Source organism: Puntigrus tetrazona, chromosome 21 (assembly GCF_018831695.1).
Source record: "Puntigrus tetrazona isolate hp1 chromosome 21, ASM1883169v1, whole genome shotgun sequence".
Classification (NCBI taxonomy): domain Eukaryota; kingdom Metazoa; phylum Chordata; class Actinopteri; order Cypriniformes; family Cyprinidae; genus Puntigrus; species Puntigrus tetrazona.
In genome coordinates, this window is record NC_056719.1 from 10,967,452 (window position 1) to 10,990,053 (window position 22,602).

Here is a 22,602-nt window from a genome sequence, read left to right on the forward strand (position 1 = left end):
TTAAGTCATCTAAACTGGTTTAGGCCGGACACTTTTTTTAAGGAGACCAGCTGAAACAACTTGCTAAAATCAGCTTGACCAGCCTGGGAGACCATCTAATATCAGCTTCCAGATAAAGATGGTTTTAGTTGTTGTTGATATTCGTGAAATTAATCATATTATTGTTTAAAATATATGACAATTTAAATAATTATGTGTATGCTACACCCATATGAGTTTCTCTCGTATTCTGCATTTTGTATGGCAGATGAAATGTAACAGCTGTTATTGTAAGGCAGAGCTACACAAACTGCTATCTCAAATGCGTTTTAATAACAAACTTGCTTTTTAAATATGCGGTTAGTCTGTGCTTTGCCTTATCTTTAACTAAAACTGTTGCAAAGGCATTATAACATGTTTTAACTTCAAGGACACAAGGGGAACATTTCATTCAAATGTATTAAATTGATCATGTTTAAATGACAAGTAAATCCTCAGTATAGTCGTCTGGTCTAACAGGAAAGCATAGCCCGGAGTTTATACTTTCACCACTGGTTTGTTACCCGCTTCGATATCAGCAAGATTTCAGTTTGAACATCACTCCAATAAAAGATGTTTCTAAATCGGACCAGCTACAGGGAAAATGCATGCATCGACATTGTTGATATCCGGTTCGTGGAGGATGATGGTATGTCTCTGAAGTTCAGATGACGGGGATGGGAGACAGATGTTTTGATTACTGGAGAGCAGCCAGCGGGTTACGGCGGCCCCCTGATTCCCCACACCCACGTACAACAGATCCACGGGAGAGGCTGAGAGCAGCTGGAGAAGAGAAAGTCACACTCAATGCAGCGGTCAGCTAAAACCCGCCCAAGGTTTCTCATATTTTCACTGATGCTTCACTAAGATAATGTGCAGATATAGTGAACATGTTTAAGCTTGATACGTTCTTCATGGGAAAATATGATTAAAAAGTATTTGATTGTTTTATTATTTAAAGTATTTAAAATGTGCACTGAGAACAACACAATCCCTCCCTTTAAGGGGCAGATATATGTCTGCAGCTGTCTTCAGCTTTTCCACAGGACAGCTAGGGGAATTCTGTTCGCTAGCTTACAGAGCAGCTGGCATCAAAGCCAGGATGAGTTTACTAGACTGGAGCAAGAACTGGAAATATGATTAACGATAGTGGAAAACACATCACACGAAAGTTATGACTTCATACGCCCTTATTATGTCTTATTATCTTCTTCTTCTTTTTTACAGAGAATTAATTTGATAATAGCTTTTGATTTTCAAATCAAATTTCAAATTCAAATTTTATTTGTCACATACATGGTACGACATGCAGTGAAATGTTCTTTACAACCGTCCAGCATCAAAATAGAAAAACAAAATTTAAATGTATATATAAATATAAAATATAAAAAAATATGTATATAAAAAAGAAGTGTGCAAAGTAGAATATAAAAAAATAAAATAAATAAAAAAATTGTAAATGTGCTGCCTTTTAATATTCGAACAATTGTTAGGAATTGTATAATATAATTAGCTATTTCTTTCTGGCATAGTATACATAGATCTTCCATAATGCGCATCTGTGTAATAAATATGTTAGTGTTTTCTTAATAATAATAATAATAATAATAATAATAAAGGCCACGAGAGGGCGTCATCAGATTTTGTTTCGCCTGAACCGGATGTGGCATCGCTTTGGGTGGAGTTATCGAGTTCAGGCGGGAAAAACGAATACGTGATGACGCAACACGTTCTTGGAGTTGTGTTTTTGCGATGGCTCCCATCAAAATAAAACACATCGTCTCGTTTACATCACAGGTAACTATCTGGTCAAAATATCACTTTAACAGTTAGACAGTAATTCATAAATATTTGTATAACGTCTAACTCTATTTTTATAACGTTTATGAACAACATTACGCAATGAAGATGTTTTATATTCTTCGGTTTATGTTATGTTTTATAACTTCTAGCACGTACAGTTACAATATAGAAATAAAAATATATGAAAAAAGGTTATTTGAACTTTTATTTTAATATGAACTATTTTAATGTGTATTACATGATGCTTAGCATGTTGTAACTATATGAATGTGCATATATTAAATGATGCTTAGCATGTTATTGAGTGGTAATGTTTCTAAATCTGATTAATGAAAGTGTAACCTCTAGTAAACTTAATAAACTGAATTGCAGGATAGTAAGAATGGTGTGAATAATCTGTGTGAAGACGGTAACAGCAGCAGACCGTGGTTGTGCAGCGTCCAGGACCGCAGTGGAGTCCTCAGGGTGGAGCTACAGATGGAGCGAGCATCTGCTATAGGATTCATTGATGTTGGTGTGTTGGTGTTACCATAAAAGTCACCTACTATTATCTGATATGTATTCGTGGTGAAGTATATTCACAAGATCCCTGTTTTTCTTTGCAAAGGCAACTGTGGCTCTGCATTCATCCAGGTTGATGTCGGCCGCTCCTCGTGGTCATCAGACCATCCATATGTCACCCTACTGCCCACTGCAACACTCATGAGTCCAGTGGACTCGAAACAGGGCACTGGCCGCCAAAATGTGCGCATGTTTAAAAAAGGTATAAAGCAGGCAAATCCCTCACCTTTGCTGCAAACTCAGCCCTCTGCTGTTCCTCATTTAGGGATTCGCATTTTGATTCTCTGTGGTCAAAATGACAAAGACGTGTTTTAAAAAGGATTACTATATTTTATTTTAATAATGTTTTTACTGTAATATTTTGTATTTTGAGTGAATTTCGCAGTACTAAACGATATTCATTTCAAAATTATGCACAATTTATTACAATCTAAAATAATGTAAATAGCGCAAGAAAATACTTAATATTAAGTTAATGCAACATTTAAGTTTAAAAACGGACAAATGAATGTAAAATCCAAAGATACAAGGCATTGGATATGTATTTACATTAGATCTGTCAAACGAGTAATCGTGATTAATCACAGTCAAAATAAAAGGTTTTTTTGGCATACTATATGTGTGTGTACTGTGACCATTATATAAATAAATATTACAGATTAAATACATTTGACATATCATGCGTTTCGAAAATATTTACATGTACAAATTTATATTCACATTACATATAAATATATTTCAAATATAAGTATACTATTTTTTTTTTAAATATGTACATGCATGTGTGTGAATGTACATATGCATAATATATATAAACAATACACGCATACATTATGTAAACAAGATACTTTATTTTGGATGCGATTAATCACACCATTAAAGCACCATTTAGATATTTTTAAATACTACAGCATCAAGGCTGATTAGTCCAAAAAAAATTCTATGTATTCTATTATTTTGTTATTCATTTCTAATCGTTTTGGAATGTGAAGATCACAAGTGTAACTTTTCTAATCATTTCGTAATGCAAGTGCATAACATTTGATTGCGTTCATTGGCATTGAAAGACTGAGGTAATCATTTAAATGTGTCCATGTCCAGCTGATTTTCTCCTTCAGGCTGCTGAGGAGAGCTGGGACAGGCTGCGAGTCACCTGCACGCAGCCTTTCGACAAACGCTCACAGTTTGGTCTGTCTTTTCTGCGCGTCCGCACCACGGAAGACGAGGCTGAAGATTCCTCAGTGCAACATGACGATATTTCTGCCGAAAATCTGGTGAGAGATTTTATAAGGTTCTGTTAAACTGCCTTTTGCTCATGCTGCTGGTTAAACTCAGTTTAATTGTTAGGAAATGTTTCACAGAGCACACCAGAAAAGATGACATCCGTGATGGAGTGGCTTTCCAGTCCGGCTATCCAAAGCACATTTTTTGGACAAATCACGGGGTGTGTGTCTTTATTTTAAAGCTAGATGTGTAGTAGCATGACTTCCAGAAGGCACTCTCTGCTCTTTTTCAGGGATGTCTCCTCAGATCGGCAAAGAAATGCTGGGAGTTTGAGTCGGGCAGAGCGGATGGTCAAAGCCGCCCACTCTAACAGACGCTCTTCGTCAACATCCCCCAGCAGTTCTACATCCAGCACAACACCTCCGAGAGAAGATAACGTCAAATCCCCAACAGGCGAGTTGTTATTTGGACACCACACAGATGGAGTGGAAAATGAATGCTTTTTATCATACTAATGTTTTTTCTTTCTTTATTAGGTGGATTTAGGACTTCCAGCGAAAGGCCACTAAAGGCCCCTCGTGTGCAAAGGAAGAAGTCTAAGGCACGGTATGAATTGAGAAATAAAAAAATGAATTGAAGTCAATATTAAGTAAACATGAACAGATGTTTAGAAACACGTGCACTTAAAGTTATACTCCTCTCAACAGATTCAATACAGGATGATAACTTTGTTTACTATATTTTCTATTATTACTGTAATACTGTAATATTTTTTCAGGATTCTCATTTGACTAGAAACTTCAAGAAGAGCATTTGTTTTAAATATATATTTTTGTAACAGTATTACTGGTTTTTAATCACTGTTGAAGAAAAGTATTTTCTTTCAAAAACATGGTTTACATTTAGACTGACTCTTTATACCAGAGTTATATTTAATGTAACAAAAGCAAGTTTTTCCATTGGAGAATTAGGATTGAAAAATTATGATGCATAACATGATTGCCAGGATTTACACAAATTTTGCCGCTTGGGTGCTGATTTTAAGAAAGCCAAAGACATACAAACAAGAATGCTAAGAAATCGAATTGTCATGCTAATTCTATCATTTGTTTCGAATTGTCTTAAGGGGGTTACTCCACCCCAATATGTATTGTTTATGTATTTGCACTATTCATTTGTCCCAATTGCATATTTCACAAGTAGTCTCAGACTCTTTGGATTCTCATGTGTATATATAGTTTACTCTATAATTTTTATAGACGTGTATTCTGTATTTAATGGTGGTCATTCAGGCAGAGCCTTATAAACAGTGGTGCTCCACAGAAGAGATCCAGACCTACAGCATCCACCCATGAACCCAACTCAATAAGCCCACACAGTAGTGTCCACCAGGCCCCTCAGGGCTCTCCTGAGACGAGATGTCCTCTTTGTGGAGGTAAGGTGTTTATATACATGCCTATTAGAGAGCATTTTTGTAAGCAGAAAGATGTGAAGCCCACTATGGGTCATAATTTACTGCTCTTTTTGTCCACATAGAATCCTTCAGTCCCGATTATCTACCTTTCCATGCCTCCACCTGCCTGGAGTCTGATTCAGCGGAGCTCATGGGAGTCAGGGAAACAGAGGTCATGAGCTCACAGTACTCTTCTGTTTTTGGCTCTGGCGCAGATGAGCATATGGTTCCATGTCCTCTTTGCTCCTTCCGATTCCCTCCAGACCGTATTCAGCGGCACGCCAGCACCTGTGGCGACGCGGTAGAACCAGGTACTGTGTGGTTGAACTGAGAGAAGAGCCCTGTGGTCTCGGAAACCTTCTCAGATAGCAACATACAAAAAGAAATCAGGTATTCTCTTGGTTTCTAAGGCCTTGAGCCTTAAACGCCATGAGCAAACATTTTGTATCCTACTGGTTTATGCATTTTGGAGAAAACAGTTGACTCCCTAAAAAGACCATTTTTATTGTTATTAGAATTTATAACATTGGTCGTTGCGAAATGTTTGTTTGTCATGTTTTCTGCTTTTCATTGTTTTTGTGGTATAAATCAAAGCATTGTTTGTAATTGATTAAAATGTATTGTCCTAAATATAAAATATATTATTTAGAAAGTTCAGATTTGTCATTTTTCTCACTTGTTCAACAATAAAAATAAATACATCTTTTTGGTTTAAAAGTGAATATATATACAATACTGTTTAAAAAGTTTGGCGTAGATGTTTTATTGTTTTTAAATATTGTTTTATTGTTTCAAAGCTTCATTAATTTGATCAAAAATACAGTAAAAATACATTTAAGCATTAACAATTTATATGTATATTTTAAAATAAATAAAAGTAAAGCTGAATTTTCATCAGCAATTTCTTCAGTTTTGAATCCTTAAGAAATCATTCTAATATGCTGATTTGATGGTCAAAACATTATTATTATTATAAATGTTGAAAATGGGTGAGCTGCTTATTATTAGGTGGAGACTGTGATACAATTTTTCAGAATTTTTTAATGAATAGAATGTTCAAATGAACAGCGTTTATTTAAAATCAAAGTATTTTGTACCATTATAAATGTTTTGACTTTTGATCAATTTAATGTCTTTCTGAATGAAAATATGAATGTATCATATTTCCTTACCGATCACAACTTAATAATTAAATATTAAATAATCAATTTGAACAATTTATGTTATTAATTTTCATATCCTGAAGCACTCACACACTGACCCTGTGTCATGGGGCCAGCCTTATTGTTGAGGCCCGATGTTTACAGAGGTGTTGAAAGGAGGAAGTGTACTGATGGGGGAGTGGAAATTCAGAAGTCCTTTGTGAGCTCAAATGGGATGCAACAAAATGTTACGGTTGCATTTTTAATTGGTCGTATCCTTTGGGGAACGGTAGCTGTTATTTGGTTTGTTTAGAGTCATGAAATCATTCACCCGTGTTTTGACTCCTCAGCGGTGGCAAACCAGTGAACTCGCTTAACTAGTGTCTTAATCACTCCTTCAGATCAGGATTAGAGCCTCATAAAACGGCTTTACTGACCGGCTTTGTTTGCTTTTTGGATATGCAGCGGATATGTGGGACATCCATTGATACAGTCTCACTGTAATATTTATATCCTCCGTGTATCCGATAATGGAAAACCTCACGGTAAGAAATATGCATTGTTCATTCTTTAAGCATGTATTAAGCCTTTGGAAATTGTGTGTAGATGTCAGATCTGATATTTAAGACACTATAAAATTAGCAATGCATTCTAATTAATGAATTTTAATCAATTATTTTTTTGCCATGGTATTGTCACAAATTCTAATAAGCATAATATCTTCTGTAAAAAGTTGTCTGTATTTCATTAGTGTCCTAAAATAGTAGAAAAAGCTTTCTATATATGTATATATATTGCATCAAAATTTTTGGTTGCAGTTTTTATATTCACATATATCTGAAAAAAGTTAATTTTATATATATTAAATTATTTATAGCCTTATTTATGCAAATATAAATATATACATATGAATATTTTCCAAATACATAATGCATGTGTATTAATATATACATAATATAAACCCTCACAGATTATGGATACAAATGTTTTCATGTTTTTTAATAAATAATTTTATTTATGATACTGAATCATTTAACATCATTATATATAAATAATTAATATGTATAATAATTAAACGATTTATGTATGTGTGTGTATATATATATATATAGCTCCCCAGTTGCCCTGAATCCCGCATTTTCAGTATGGACTTTTAGACATTTTACTTTTTTAAATGTATATATTGTGTGCCATTGCATAGGTGTGTTTTAGTTTTTAGAAAAAGACAGACAGAACGTGAAACAGTGAAATGGTACAAGCATCATGGTGCAAGAGTTTATTCAAACGGATACCTAGACATCAGTCTCGTATTCCTGTTTTACAAGTATTTTGGTGTTGCTGTGTGTTAAAATTATTTTTATCTCCCCTATGAATAGCCAGAACAATGGCGCGAGATTGTGAACAAGAAGTTTCGCTTCCCTCCGGAGCTCCTCGGCGCCATCCGAGAGGGCAACGTGAACATGGTCTCTTCGCTCCTGAAGACGGGTGACGGCATCATCCGCCAGCTGGACGACTCTGAGGACAGGCTATGGAGAGAAGCGCTGAACTTGTCCATCCGACTGGGGAATGAAGACACCATGGACACCCTTCTCCAAGGGGTCAAGTTTGACTTCCGGCAGATTCACGAATCTCTTCTGGTGGCCGTGGACACCAACCAGCCTCGTGTGGTCAAGCGCCTCCTGGACCGCCTCGATCTAGAGAAGGGAAATAAGATGGATGTTCGCTCTTTCTCAATGGCCATTTTTGACCATTCCATTGATGATTCCCAGTTTGCTCCTGGAGTGACACCTTTGACACTGGCCTGTCAGAAGGATCTGTATGACATTGTGACAATGCTCAATCAGAAAGGGCACGAAATTCCTTGGCCGCATAAAATCTCCTGCACCTGTCTGGAGTGCAGGAATGGGCGGCAGTATGATTTGCTCAAGTTCTCGTTGTCTCGTATCAACACCTACCGGGGAATTGCAAGCAGGGCTTATCTATCCATCACCGCAGAAGATGCCATGCTCAGTGCCTTTCGACTCAGCCGGGATCTACGCAAGCTGTCTAAAAAGGAACCTGAGTTTAAGGTCGAGTATAGTTTCAATTCTTATCAATATTTGCAGATTAAAATCATGCATTACAAAAAACAATGCTACAATGGTATAATTTTAAAGTCTCCTTTGCTTCATTCAGCCTCAGTATATTTCCCTGGAGGAACTGTGCCAGGAGTTTGCCGTGGAGCTGCTCGGAATGTGCCGGAACCAAAGTGAGGTCACCACCATCCTGAACAGCCTCGGGGATCAGGATGAGGACAGCGAGGACGAGCTGGAACAGCAGACGTTTGAGGAGGGCATTCCAAACCTGGCTCGCTTAAGGCTTGCTGTCAACTATAATCAAAAACAGGTAGAACCCCAAGCATCAACCCCTCAAAATAATAAAAAATGCATTGCTATTTACTGATTTAGCTAACCATTGTTTGTACATTAGTTTGTAGCCCACCCCATCTGCCAGCAAGTGCTCTCCTCCATCTGGTGTGGAAACCTTTCAGGCTGGAGGGGCAGTAGAACAGCCTGGAAGCTCCTGGTGTCTTTTGGGATCTTCCTGACCATGCCGATCCTTTGCCTCATCTACTGGATCGCACCAAAGTCAAAGGTTTTTAAATAAATTTAAATATTCAATCATTCTGTAAAGGTATTTCTGTTGCTTAGTTAATTTACTTAAAGAATAGTACAGAACCCAAAAGTACAGAAAATGTACTCACTATAAGGTCATTTCAGATGTAGATGAGTTTGTTTCTTATTCAGAAAATATTTGGAGAAATTTAGCAAAGGGTCTTCTGAACTGAATGGGTGCTGTCACAATGAGAATCCAAACAGTTGATAAAAACATTACAATAATCCACAAGTAATCCACATGACTGCTCCAAAGAATATCTTGTGAAGCAAAACGCTGTATGTTTATAAAATACAAATCGACCATGACCATTCATCATCTTTTGGCTAAAATATTATTCCTCTCTCTTTTTTGCTTTCGCCTGTGAAAGGCATGTCTTATCTGAATCAGGAGAGAAATATGCCCAGATCATGCAGCATTTCTAAATGAAAACAGTCCAAAACAGTTGTAAGCAAATATGTCAATGAATTTTGATGTGAAGAGAGGTAAAATGCCTTTATAATGGATTTTTTACAAACACACAGCTTTTTACTTCACAAGACATTAAATGATCAAACATGTGGGTTACTTGTCAATTATTGTGAAGTTTTGATCAGCTGTTTGGTGTGAGGACTGGCAGCAGTGTTCTAGATACGCTACAAATGTCTAATGGGATTTTTGTTAAAAAAAAACTAAAAATTTGAGCCAACTTAAAATTTTAATATGCAAACTTAAAACAATATGCTAAAGTTTGTTGGCTTAAGATTTTATGTTGGCTCAACATTTTTTGGTGATAAAGGCATGAACAAGTTTCTCCAAGATTAAAAACAAAACATCTATGCTGAGATGACAGCATGCTAATTTAGTTACTTTGACATGATTACCAAAACTAAAATCTGTCTCCAGAATCACCCCATGGTTCTTGACTTGATTTTTAGTTGTTTGACCTTGTTTGAGAGTGAAAGTACACATTCATCTTCAAAAGGTCATCTTTGTTTTCAAATGCAGTTTTCTTGTTGACCTGAAGAAAGTTCTGGCACATCCATCTGTTAAGTGCTTGTTCAGCTGAATAAAAACAACCTTTTTTATTAATCTTGCCTATAAAAGGTAGATTTGATATTGGTCTGTAGTTCCAATATGTAACTAGTTTTAAGTAAATTTTGTAGCTTTGGTTTCCCAGACTTTCATCCATCCACTAATTTTTCAAAACATTGGAATCTTTTACAGCATCTTAGACTAAAAACAGGGAAACACCCTATACAGATGGTCCACCACAGGACTGTTCTAGCAGACATTTTCTACTAAAAAGTAATCCAACTGTTATTTTTTTCTCAGCTGGGGAAGACTCTGAGGATCCCAGTGATTAAATTCCTCCTCCATTCGGCTTCATACATGTGGTTCCTGATCACGCTTCTGGGGGAATCCATTGCCATGGAGGTGTATCGAGACAGCTTTGCCTCTCGTCAGCAGACCATCCTGCACAACTCCTTCCACATGGTCTGGGTGGTTGGTAGGTCTTAGGAACCACTTTTAATAAAAAAATTATATAGAAGTTAGTAGGGAATCTCCTCTGCATTAAATTTGCTGCAAGATCTTCAGGTCTGCATTTTTGAACATTACACATGAAACAGTTTAGTATCTCAGTGGCCATGAATCTTGTCGAACAGGTTTTTTCTGGTTTGAGTGTAAAGAGATCTGGATCGAGGGCTTGAGGAGTTATTTCCTAGACTGGTGGAACTGTCTGGATGTGATGGTTCTTAGCATGTACCTGGCTTCCTTCGCCTTGAGAGTAGTCATCATGCTGAAGGTCCACTTCCTCTGCCAGTTACCTGACAAACAGGAGGAGTGCGTCTACTTCACCGAGACTTGTGAGAGAAAATACTTCACTAACCGATTTATCCTACAACATAACAGCTCGTTGGCTTAGTAAAATGATTTATTTCTGGCTGTACAGTGCGTGAAGAGTGGCATCAGGAGGATCCCCAGTTCATCGCTGAGGTGCTGTTTGCGGTAACCAGCATGCTGAGTTTCACTCGCCTGGCTTACATCCTACCAGCACACGAGTCTCTTGGTACCCTGCAGATCTCCATCGGAAAGATGATTGACGACATGATGAGGTATTCAGCTGCATCCTGTTGTTTAAGACTAATAGTATCTTGAAGGAACATTTGAGGAACACTTTGCTCAATTCTCTCCAGATTTATGTTCATTTTGGTGATCATTGGAACCGCCTTCCTGTGTGGCGTCAACAATGTCTATGTCCCATACATGATTTCTCCTAATCTTGGAAGGTATTTTATATTTTATCCGTTTGGTAAAAACTGCAGAAATTGCACCAATGAGTTGAGTTTGACATCATCTTCATAATGGAGCAACGTCACTAAAGTTTTTATTTACAGGTTAAATGAAACCTTCAGCTTTCTCTTCTGGACCATGTTTGGTATGGCCGACCAGACCTACGTGGACATGCCTGAGTTTGTTTTGGCTGAGTTTGTTGGCCGAATCCTTTATGGCATCTACACTCTCATCATTGTCATTGTTCTTCTAAACATGCTTATTGCTATGATCACCAACTCTTTTCAGAAGATTGAGGTAAGCTTGAGGAACTGACACTGGTGTACAGTAATGATATAAGCTCGATGTTTCACTGAAATTGTTCTTCCCTGTAGGATGATGCTGATGTAGAGTGGAAATTTGCCCGTTCTAAGCTCTACTTGAGTTACTTCAGAGAAGGACTGACTATGCCTGTCCCATTCAACATCATCCCCTCTCCAAAGGCCGTTTTCTATCTGTTAAGGTTGCTTATTTATTTGAACACTAACAATTATCAACTCCACAGTTTTAACTTTATTTTACAGTTCTTTTCCTCATAGACATGCTATTATACTTATTTTGGTAATTATAATAACTAGGTACTAACCTCGATCCTACTCGTAAACGTAACTTTCTTGTGTAAGTATTTTGCGAGTGCAGGTAATACACATACTGCAAAACAAATGCAACCAATTTTTTACAAATTGCATTAGAAATATTTATATTAAAGTATTAGTTTTATAGATTTTACAAATTTGACTATGATTATAAAATCAATTGAATAATCTATTTCTATTCATAATTGAATATTTGTATGTGTAATTTATCATGTTTATTATACATTTTAAAAAGTGATGCATTCATTTGTTATTTCTTTTTACGTTTAACTATATTTAAATAAACTCAGCTGTTTATTCGTCAACATAAAAGATGATTTATAACGATTTATAATTACATTTAACTCAATAAAAAAGCAGCTATTTATTTGTCCATTTGAAAAGAAATTATTACATTTAATATTAAAACATTATTTAAATGAAACGTAGCTTAAATGATGCTTTTTGTCAGTTTAATAAATGATTGATTGATTTACATAATTTAACCCAGTTTATTTTTAAGTGGCATTCCGTTTAATTTAAACTAATCTCACTTGTTTTTATGTTTTAGAGGAATTTGCAGACGGATCTGCTGCTGCTGCTTCAACTGTAACTCTGCTCCAGACTACCCTCCTCTTGCATCTATGGTACACTTTTCAGTCTTTCTGGATTACAGCTCATCGTCACTCTATATTAGGCTTTGAGTGTATACTTGTATGCTTACGCTCATGTGCTCAGTATTGTTGATTATTATTATTTTGATGAGAATAATAATAAAACGTATAGCATTAAACACATGCTTCTTATGTCTATTTTGGAAATACAACACAGAAGAATGATGGGAGTCCAGGGGAGAGCCGCATTTCATACAGACAGCAGGTAATCCGTGCTCTGGTTCAGCGCTACATCGAATCTGCCAGGAGAGAGTTTGAAGAGGCAAAACGCAAAGGTAAGACTGAAAATATCTTTATCATATTTTATCAAAGGGTACAGAAATGCAGACCAACAATAGAAAAAAACTTTCTAAAACTTGTATGAATCCGGAATTAAGATTTTTGTGACAGAAATGTTCAGAAATCCAAATTACTTGAAACTTTGTCCTTGCTTAGCATGAGGATCCAACTGTTTAATAGTGTAAACAACTCTTAATGCATGAAACAGCATGGCAGAGACCCCAAATTTACTTTTAGCGCACGTTTCAAATAATCAATTCAATACAATTCTTTTTCTTTCACTAATGCATCAGTTAAGGCTTATTAATGTAGTACTACACACACATATATATTTTTTAAATATTTACCTGTATTGCATGTATGTATTTATGTTTATATAAATTATATCACATATATAAAATATTTAATATATATAATATATATTTAATATATATAAATGTAATTTGTTTTTAAATATATACATGCATGTGTATTTATATATACACAATAAATATACACAATAAACTCACATATCTTATGTAACCAAAAAATTCATACTGTTAAGGGTTAATATTCAGCTTGGAATAACTATGCAATTATAAAAATGCCCATGGAGTTGTAAAATTTCATTAATTTACATGGCTTTTCCAGGTCTAAGCGTGACTTTTTTTCCCAAGACGGTGAGAATTTAGGTTCTTCAAAGAAAAAAAAGAGAATTAAAATGAGAAATATCTTTATTTTTAGGGTCTCGTGGCCCCTTGGAAGTTTTTATGAACCCTTAGATCGGGCTCCGTTGCCCTTTATAGTGAAGAGTATATAATTATATTCATAACATAGTTTATACATGCAGTGAAAAATACTGAAATGACCTGGAATGTCTTCCCTCCAGATGTTGGGAACAGGATCACAGAGCTGAGCAAAGTGATTGGCACGCTGCACACTGAGATGAAACACATTCAAACAGATCTGTTTGGCCAGTCAGACAACCCTACAGGAGACCCGTCAGGCGGATCTTCTTTCCTGGGGAAGTACATCCTTGGAGCCAAAAACAACTTCAGGGGCTTCAGCAATGAGAGAAAAACTGTTCCATTACATGAGCCTATACTCCATGAAGAACCAGCAGAAGAGAGCGTAGAAGAAGATGAAGAGTCACCGGCCGCTGACACAGAGCCAGAGCCAGAGTCAATCGACGAGCAAAAAAACGATAACGCTGTGGAAGACGTGAATGAGACGGAGGAGGGAGAAGATGAAGGGGACGAGCAGACAGGAAATGATGATCTCACTGAGATGAGTATGGAGGGAGACGGTGAAAAGAATACAGAGAGTACAAGCGAGACAGTCATAGATATAGAGTCCACTACAGATACTGAAAGTGAAGCTGGTGGAAAAACAGAAGATGAGATGATAGCAGAGGAAGCCAGTGATAACGTGGAGGATTACGCCACAGGAGGAGAGGATCTCGATGAAACAGAAACTGAGGAAAACAGTAATGAAACAACAGATGAAACAAATGAGGATGTAGTTGAAGTCATCGAGGAAAATGCAGGTGAGGGAATCAAGATCGACCTGAATCAGACAAACCTAGTGAGTTTCTTAGCAAAGAGGATAGAGGAAAAGCTAGAGAAGAATTTCACTTTAATTGGAAACAAAGCATCATCTCCAACCGGCAGCGCTGACTCTCAAGACACCGGTTTTGGTTCTCAAGAATTTGATCTCTCGACTAGCGGCCCTTAAAGATCGGAATCGATTAGTTGAAATAACTAGATTATGAGGACCTTAAAACTAGCTGAGAGCATTTTTAGTGTTTTGTGGTAATAAATGGTTCGTCACAGTGGTCTCAGGAAGTATTTGGAGACGTCACACACTGAAAATGTCTAAATGTCATTACAGCTGAAAAAATATCAAACAAAAGTACACCTAAAAGTAAATGATTGTAGAGCTTTTTTCAAAAGTAATAATGGTCAGAGGTGCAGTTTATTGCATTAACTATAAACATACCAACATTTGAACACTTAAATTTGAGTACTATTGTTCTATTCATTTGAGTCTTGAAAAGTTCACTTGTTCTGCATTCCTTGTAATGACTAGCAGTTGGTTCTTACATATTTTAAACTACTGTGCAAAAGCTTTGAGGCAGCAAAAAAAAATTTGATCAAAAACATGAGAATTGTATTTCAGAATGTTACTTTTTTTTTTTGTATTTCTTGACTTTGAACAGTGGTCTATTTTAAGTGTGACAATACTTTTTTGGCGACATATACACTATATAACAAAAGCATTCTGGTTGTTTGGTCCTCTAAAACTGTAAAATAATTTGTAAATCATGTAGATTAATTGTAGAAGTTGTATTATTAATAAAATCCATAGAACACCATTTGACAATATCGTATAATAAATACATGCAATCATCAATTCCTATTAAAGCAGTAATTTAATCATTTGAACTCAATATAAAAACCCAGAATACACAAATGAAAGGTGGTTAAATAAACCAGAGCCTTTATCGCCCCAGAGAGTATGTACATGTTGCAGCTTGTTTTAACACCTGCTGTTTGTGACAACAGCCACTTTCCCCATGAGGCCTCTGTGACTATTCATTAACCAATCACCTGCAGCCTCAGACCCTCCCCATGCACCCCTACTGGAACGTCACACCTGTTCCCATAACCATAGTAATAATGACCTGTTACTTCACACAGGGTAATGCTGGTGCATTACATCAGACAACAATATACTGTATTTAGCACTGTTACAAAATAATAGTGTATTAATTTAAATAAATGTAACCTAAAGAAATCTCATGCACCCTTTCAAAACTGTAACTCCAACCCTTTCTTTATACATTAACCCTAAACCATGAAATCGATGGAAATTGACCAGAAGCATATTCAAAATGACTCCAAACGTTCTTTTCATAAAGTCTGAGATCCCCAAAATAATTTTTATTGCATTTATTGCATACAGATCCAAAAGTAAATTAATCTAAATAATTTTATTTTGTATGGTCATTAAAAAGAAAAAAAGTACTAGATGTAAATAATACTGTACAAGATGCAAATTGGCAACCACCCTGAAGGTCCTTGTCAGCAGGGGTTCATGAACCGCACATCAGACACTCATCACGGTTCTCCAGCGAACACACCATGGCAGCTTTGTTGCGTTCTTTGGTTTCCTCCTCGCTGCTTGTACTTGTCTGCGTCTCCTTTAGTTTTTCTTTGTTGAGAGTGAACTGGATGGGGTTGGCAGCTGGTTTAGTTCTCAGGTAGTACATTCCTGTTTTAAGACCCTGCGGAGAGCAGATGTACCGTTTATCTATTGAAGTTGTAGACTTCCAAATCAAGGCTTGGAAATTATCTAGCTTACCTGCTTCCAGCCGTAGAAGTGCATGCTGGTCAGCTTGCCATAGTTGGGTTCAGCGATGTGGATGTTGAGGGACTGGCTCTGGTCAATGAAGGCACCTCTGTCTGCAGCCATCTTTAAGATGGTCTTTTGAGAGATCTCCCACACTGTCTTATACAGTTCCTTCAGGTCATCTGGTATTGTGGGAATGCCCTGCAAAAAAAAGGTTTAGAAAGGGACGAATGCAAAAACGGGAGGGAAAAAGGTCATCCGAATTGGAAGTGCCAACAAACCTGGATGGATCCGTTCTGAGCAATTAGCTGATTTTTCATTTCTTCATTCCAAAGTCCTCGTTCTGTGAGGTCTTTGAGTAGATGTGGGTTCACAATCTAGAGGCAAAAGGTAACCAACCAGTTAATTTTATACAAAGACGTTGATTCATCTGTTCTTGGAAACGTTCGCTAACGTCAGACTGACCTGAAACTCTCCAGACAGAACTCTGCGTGTGTAGATGTTGCTAGTGTACGGCTCGATTGACTCGTTGTTTCCCAGGATCTGAGCAGTGGAGGCAGTGGGCATAGGAGCCAGCAGAAGACTGTTACGCACACCATGCCTGGGAAGCAAAAATAATACATATAGGACCCATGTAACTATAGAAACCAACATTACATAAATGTACTAGAAAACTGTTTTTTTTTTAATATTCTTTTCTACTTGTGTGTTAATTTAATAATTGTAATTAAAAGTATTATAACATTTTCCCCATGTCAGTTTGATTTCCAGGTCTTCCATTGATTTGTTGAAATTCTGAATCATGCAAGCGGTTACTAACTTTGCAATCTTCTCCTTGAGTGCCGCCCAGTCCCACAGGTCTGTAGGCGTCTTATCCCACATGTCATACTGCAGGATCTGTAAAATCAGACGAGGAACAATTAGAGTTCTCTCAACCTCAAATGATGTCCAGCTTCCTTCGAAGACCAATAAAATTAAAATTTAGGGGAAGAATTGATAGGAACGAAAGGTCAACTTATTTGGTTTATGATTAGAATATTTGCCAATATTCTCAGCAAGACAGTCAATAGAAAAATTAAAAAAAAAAAAACTCTCACTGATTGACATTAGTTATTGCCTTGAGCTTCAGATCGCTTCATTGTGTTGTTTCGTTTCTTAGAAAATAAAACATGCTTAAATTAGGATGTGTTTACATGATATAAAATGGCATTCGATATTTGTACAGAATGACAAGATACTGAATTAAGTTTAAGTTTTTTTTGCTGAGTTTGTCAACATTAAAGGAATAGTTCACCTGATTCACAGAGAAACCATACAGATAAGACTAAAATCAGAGGATACACACACACACACACACACACACTCTGGTTATATTATAGCGGATATATATATCATCCAACTTACGCCCTTGCTCACAGGACACCCAGCATAGGTTTCATACGGCCCAAATTCTGCTGCCAGCTCACAGCTGGACTCCAGGGCAGCGTAGTAGATGGTCTCAAAGATCTGTGAGTTGAGGTGTTGAGCCTCTGCGCTCTCAAACGGAAAGCGCATGAGGATAAAGGCATCGGCCAGACCCTGAACGCCGATACCAATGGGCCTGTGACGCTTGTTGGAGTTCTCTGCCTGTTGTGCGAGAGAGAGAGGATCAGCTACTGCAGCACATTACAATAATGTAGGATGGCTAAAGAGCACAAAAATATGTCTTACCTCTTGCACAGGATAGTAGTTGATGTCAATGATTTTGTTAAGGTTCTTCACAATAACTTTTGTAACAGAAGCCAACTTCTGGAAGTCAAAAGTTCGCTCTGGGGTGACGTACATGTTAAGTGCAATGGATGCCAAGTTGCAAACAGCCACCTACAAGAGAAAAATCGAGAACACATTAAAATGAAGTCAAATGAGCTACATTGTGCTTTATATATGTATTCTGCACTCCTTACCTCATCCTTACTGGTGTACTCTACAACCTCTGTGCACAAGTTACTGCATTTGATGGTGCCCAGGTTCTGCTGGTTGCTCTTACGGTTGCAGGCGCCCTTGTAGAGCATGTAGGGTGTACCGGTCTCTGTCTGAGACTCAATGATGGCATACCACAGCTGCTGAGCCTTCACCACACGCTTAGCTCTGCCCTCCTTCTCATATCTGGAAAAAAAGATTAAATGGGATTATTAAACATTGACATAATTATTAAACAGTAACAGATGTTAAAAGGTTTTGTAGTAGCAGCAGGAGTAACGTTTCATACTTTGTGTAGAGCTTCTCAAATTCCTCTCCCCAGCACTCATCCAGCCCAGGACAGTCACTGGGGCACATCAGAGACCAATCCTGCATGAGAGTCACACAGTGGGCTTAAAACTAAGCATTTTACCGAAACTGAATAGGAAGGAAATAATTGTACAACTATACAAACGTACAACCATTCAAAATTTCAAGATAATCCAGAAATATTCACACCTCTGAATATAGAGTTTAACTTTTAATTTCTTCCTGTGATGGCAAAGCTTAATTTTTTAACCGTTGTATTTAAAGAGATAGAATTAGTTTTCGGGGAAACGGTCATTAATTACTCAGGCTCATGTCGTTCCAAATGTGCGAGACCTTTGTTCATCTTCAGAACACAATCTGAACCTTCATAGAAAGCGATGCAGCAGAAATGTTCTCAGGTCCAGAAACGTAGCAAGGACATTGCTTTTTTCCCCATTTACTTTGTAAAGTATTCTTGTAGTTTTAAAAGTTATGTTCGACCCCCCTGATGTCGTATGTACTATTCGACTAATGTCATTGATCCATTTCTGGACCTGGGAACATTTCAGCTGCATTGCTTTCTATGGAGGGTGAGAGAGTCATAATGTGTGTTCTGAATATTAAAGAAAGGTATAAAAGTTTGGATGAGGGTTTGACATGAGGGTGAGTAATTAGTGACAGAATAATTAAATTTTTGGACTACTCCTTTAAGAAATGTTTGAAATGTGCTCACCGCATTGGTCTCTACTCGCTTCATGAAGAGATCAGGGATCCAGAGGGCGTAAAACAGATCTCTAGCTCTCTGTTCCTCTTTACCAGTATTCTTTTTAAGCTCTAGGAAGTCAAAAATGTCAAAATGCCAGGGCTCCAGATACATAGCAAAAGCTCCTGGTCTCTGAAATAGGAGGAGAGATAATGTCAGTTTTACAAGCCAAAGTTGAACCACCTCGTGAAAATCACATGTAAAACACCCTACCTTATTTCCTCCTTGATCCACATAACGTGCTGTGTTGTTGTAGACACGGAGCATAGGAACCAGGCCATTTGAGTTGCCATTAGTCTAAGTAATAAAGAAATACAGCAATTAACACAACCGCTGAGTTTACCAATACCAAAAAAACCTAAAGCTAAGGATGGAGAAAACTCACCCCTGCAATGTAGCTTCCTGTAGCTCTAATGCAGCTCACTGCCACCCCGATACCACCAGCAGACTTAGAAATGAGCGCGCACTGCTTCAAGGTGTCATAGATCCCCTCAATACTGTCATCCTTCATGGCAAGCAGGAAGCAACTAGAAATTTGACAAAACAAAACTGCTTGTATTATACATTACATACAGAAGTCTATTGACTTTGCCATCACCAAAGTCAGGCATTGGTTTTGAAAACCTGCCCCCTTGTGTCTGACTGTTGTATAGCCATTGCATGTTCTCCTACCTGGAGAGCTGTGGCCGGTTGGTGCCGGCGTTGAAGAGCGTAGGAGAAGCATGAGTGAACCACTTCTCAGACAGCAGATTGTAGGTTTCTATAGCTGCTGCAATGTCCTCCTTATGGATTCCCACAGACACTCTCATCAGCATGTGCTGCGGCCGCTCAGCAACTGAAAACAAAGCGGTCGAGGTATCACAACATTTTGCATTTACATCATCCAGGACAGCGTCTTTGCTCTTCTTTAACTGTGAGCTTTTCCCTCACTAAAATTGTCATCTACCTTTACCATTTCTATCTCTTACTGTAGCGTGCCAGTAGGATATCAGTTTACATTTCCAAATATTTATTTTGCAGGTAGGTCTGGTTGCCAGTTTTTTGTGGATTTAGTCTCTCAGTTTGTTTTGTTTCTTCATGTCATTCCAGACATGCTAAATAATGATGAGATCAGATATCTGTGTCAATCAGATCAGACTTCTTGTGCTAACAAAAATCTCACTGGATTATTGCTATTAATGGCAAAACGTATGCTTGGAAATGAAAACTGATATTTCCTACTGACACGCTACAGCAAAAGACAGAAATAACTGACTAAAAACCTATTTTTAACTGGTGAAAATAATAGTGTTCTAATCATATTGGCCACAACTGTACGCAAATAGGAATTATAATGACTTACCTTTTCCATTTATCTTCAGCAGATACGAGCGCTCCAATGTCTAAATAAAACGTTTAAAACTAAGATTAACACCACATAATCAGATAAACAAATGTATATTTTGCATTGTCCATTTTAGAAATTACCTTGAAGCCAAAGAAGTTGTAAGAGAAATCTCTGTCAAAAATGATGGCCGAGTTTAGGCGCTGGAGAAATAAAGGAAAATAATTACATCAAATATAAATATGACTTTGTTTGGGGGGGGGAGGAAGACAGATCACACGTAAGTACATGATACTTACATCTTTGTTGGCCAAAACGATGTCAAGGGTTTCTTTTGAAATCATAGGCGAGTGACGGGTGTTCAGAGGATTCACGTAGTTGTAGAGATCCTCCATAACCTCTGCGATCAGAGGAGGTAAGCGATTAGACGCAAATAGAGGGATCGCGATCCACTTTAGATTGAAGTTAAGTGTCCCGCAGACATGAAACAAGTGATGCGCAGCAACTTACCACTGAAGACCTTCTTGGTTTCTTTGTGCAGGTTGGACACAGCGATGCGGGCGGCCAGGATGGCATAGTCAGGGTGTTTGGTGGTGAGGGTGGCAGCGATCTCAGCAGCCAGGGTGTCCAGCTCCACTGTGGTAACGCCACTGTAAAGGCCCTGAATCACCTTCATGGTGATCTGAGTCTGCAAAGCAAAACCCACTTGGATTTAGGCTCAGATCTTAACATTTGCTTCTTAGTAGTGCTGCCCTCAAATAAGGATTTTTCTGGTCAACTTGAAGTTACGCATTTAAGCATTAGTTGACCAATTACATATTTGCTTTGGGTTAAGAGATGAACTCGGCAATGCAGTAATGATGCCCCCTCGTGCATGTTTCACAATGAGTACATTAATCAGAGAATTTTTATTTTATTTGAATCGGCTTGTTTACAAGTAGACCTTTAACTATACATTTTAATACATTCTAATGCAAAGACATATGCATGGGGTTTTGCGCGAGACGACAGAAAGCGCAACATTGTCATTGCTCTACTTGTGGACGAATAAACCGTAATAGTAACTAGGCCAGAGGTTTAAATGCTGTTGGGTCTGTTCAAAAAAATTAAATAGGTTTGACCTTAGAATAGGTTTTGATGTAGGTTATTTCATAACTTACAGGATCAACAAACTCAGCATTGAGTCCATAGCAAAGTTTCTGGATTCGTGATGTGATTTTGTCGAACATTACTCGCTCCTGGCGACCATCTGAGACGAGAAAAAAAACAGGTGAATAAAAACGAGCTATAACAATAAAAAGTCAAGCAGAATAAGTTATCTCTTATGTTCGATAAAGGACGGAGAAAGACAGCCGATAAGAACATGAAAAGTGCGTAAATGTATGATGCTAATAAGTATAGCAAAACAATTTTAAGCTAGCATAACACGTTAACGTGACATGAGGAGTTATGATTCATGTAGCGTCTGCCATTCCCGATTTATTACTGGATGATCTAGTCAAAGAAGCAGTTGGCGCCAACCGAGTTAACAAAGAACACCACTAGTCAGGTGCAATTAGGTTAACATGAACAAACATCGTTCTCAAGGGTAAAGTTATGTAGTTAGAAAAAGTTAACATAATAGCACACTAATACATCTGTAACCTTATAAATCAAGACTAAATACGAAACTTCTCTTTGTGTTTAACACGGCTAAGTTAATGTTCAACAAATGATGTCCATCTTTAACATGTCTTTAGGATTAGACATAGTTTTGATCATGAGAATGACATAAACGTGCATTGTTTATGCTAATGTAAATAAGGTGAAGTATTCCCGTATTTATATAAGCACACAAATTGTACGTTAAGCATATTGCAGCTAAAAAAAATAGGACGAATGCGACCTTACCTCTCTTGATCACGTGCATGATTGATTTCTCTGAATACAGGGAAAAAAACAATATATAAAAAGAATAATTAGGCGTATTTGTGGATAAAGTGCTATTTTGCTGACCGGCCCCTCAGCTGCTGCTTCTTCTACAGACTGTTGTTGTGAAGTATTGAGCGCGCGCGATACGTCTCAAAACCCGCCAGATCTTCGCCCTTCGTCAGATCCGGTAAATGATCTCAGCCAATGGGCTACTCGCTCCTCCTCACACTAGACGGAACAGGAACAAATCGTTTCATTTTTGAAAAAGGTCCTGTGCTAAATCACACCCAAAACCCTTCGCGGTTTTCTGTCTCGTTCAAATACCCTCAC

General features: G+C 37.5%; 2 protein-coding genes across 2 annotated transcripts; one reads left to right on the plus strand and one right to left on the minus strand.

Moving 5' to 3' along the window:
- Positions 1-1,724: 1,724 nt before the first annotated feature.
- LOC122326001 (short transient receptor potential channel 2-like) lies at positions 1,725-14,498 on the plus strand. The gene is made up of 21 exons (XM_043220675.1): positions 1,725-1,815; positions 2,194-2,335; positions 2,429-2,584; positions 3,484-3,656; positions 3,744-3,826; positions 3,899-4,059; positions 4,143-4,212; positions 4,899-5,041; positions 5,143-5,387; positions 7,578-8,270; positions 8,377-8,586; positions 8,671-8,835; positions 10,171-10,345; positions 10,503-10,703; positions 10,790-10,952; positions 11,034-11,126; positions 11,235-11,427; positions 11,505-11,632; positions 12,316-12,391; positions 12,576-12,693; positions 13,566-14,498. The coding sequence occupies exons 1-21, from the start codon at positions 1,771-1,773 to the stop codon at positions 14,408-14,410; spliced, it is 4,278 nt and encodes a 1,425-aa protein (XP_043076610.1). The 5' UTR covers positions 1,725-1,770; the 3' UTR covers positions 14,411-14,498.
- Positions 14,499-14,628: 130 nt separating this feature from the next.
- On the minus strand, positions 14,629-22,487 carry rrm1 (ribonucleotide reductase M1 polypeptide). Its single transcript, XM_043221910.1, has 20 exons — positions 22,357-22,487; positions 22,252-22,281; positions 21,522-21,610; positions 20,872-21,049; positions 20,661-20,761; positions 20,505-20,564; positions 20,380-20,419; positions 19,710-19,872; positions 19,423-19,564; positions 19,251-19,334; positions 19,008-19,169; positions 18,276-18,355; positions 17,971-18,172; positions 17,738-17,887; positions 17,432-17,653; positions 16,848-16,924; positions 16,493-16,628; positions 16,309-16,404; positions 16,040-16,228; positions 14,629-15,962 (listed from the first exon to the last, which is right to left on the minus strand). The coding sequence occupies exons 2-20, from the start codon at positions 22,268-22,270 to the stop codon at positions 15,771-15,773; spliced, it is 2,382 nt and encodes a 793-aa protein (XP_043077845.1). The 5' UTR covers positions 22,271-22,281; positions 22,357-22,487; the 3' UTR covers positions 14,629-15,770.
- Between the last annotated feature and the right edge of the window lie 115 nt (positions 22,488-22,602).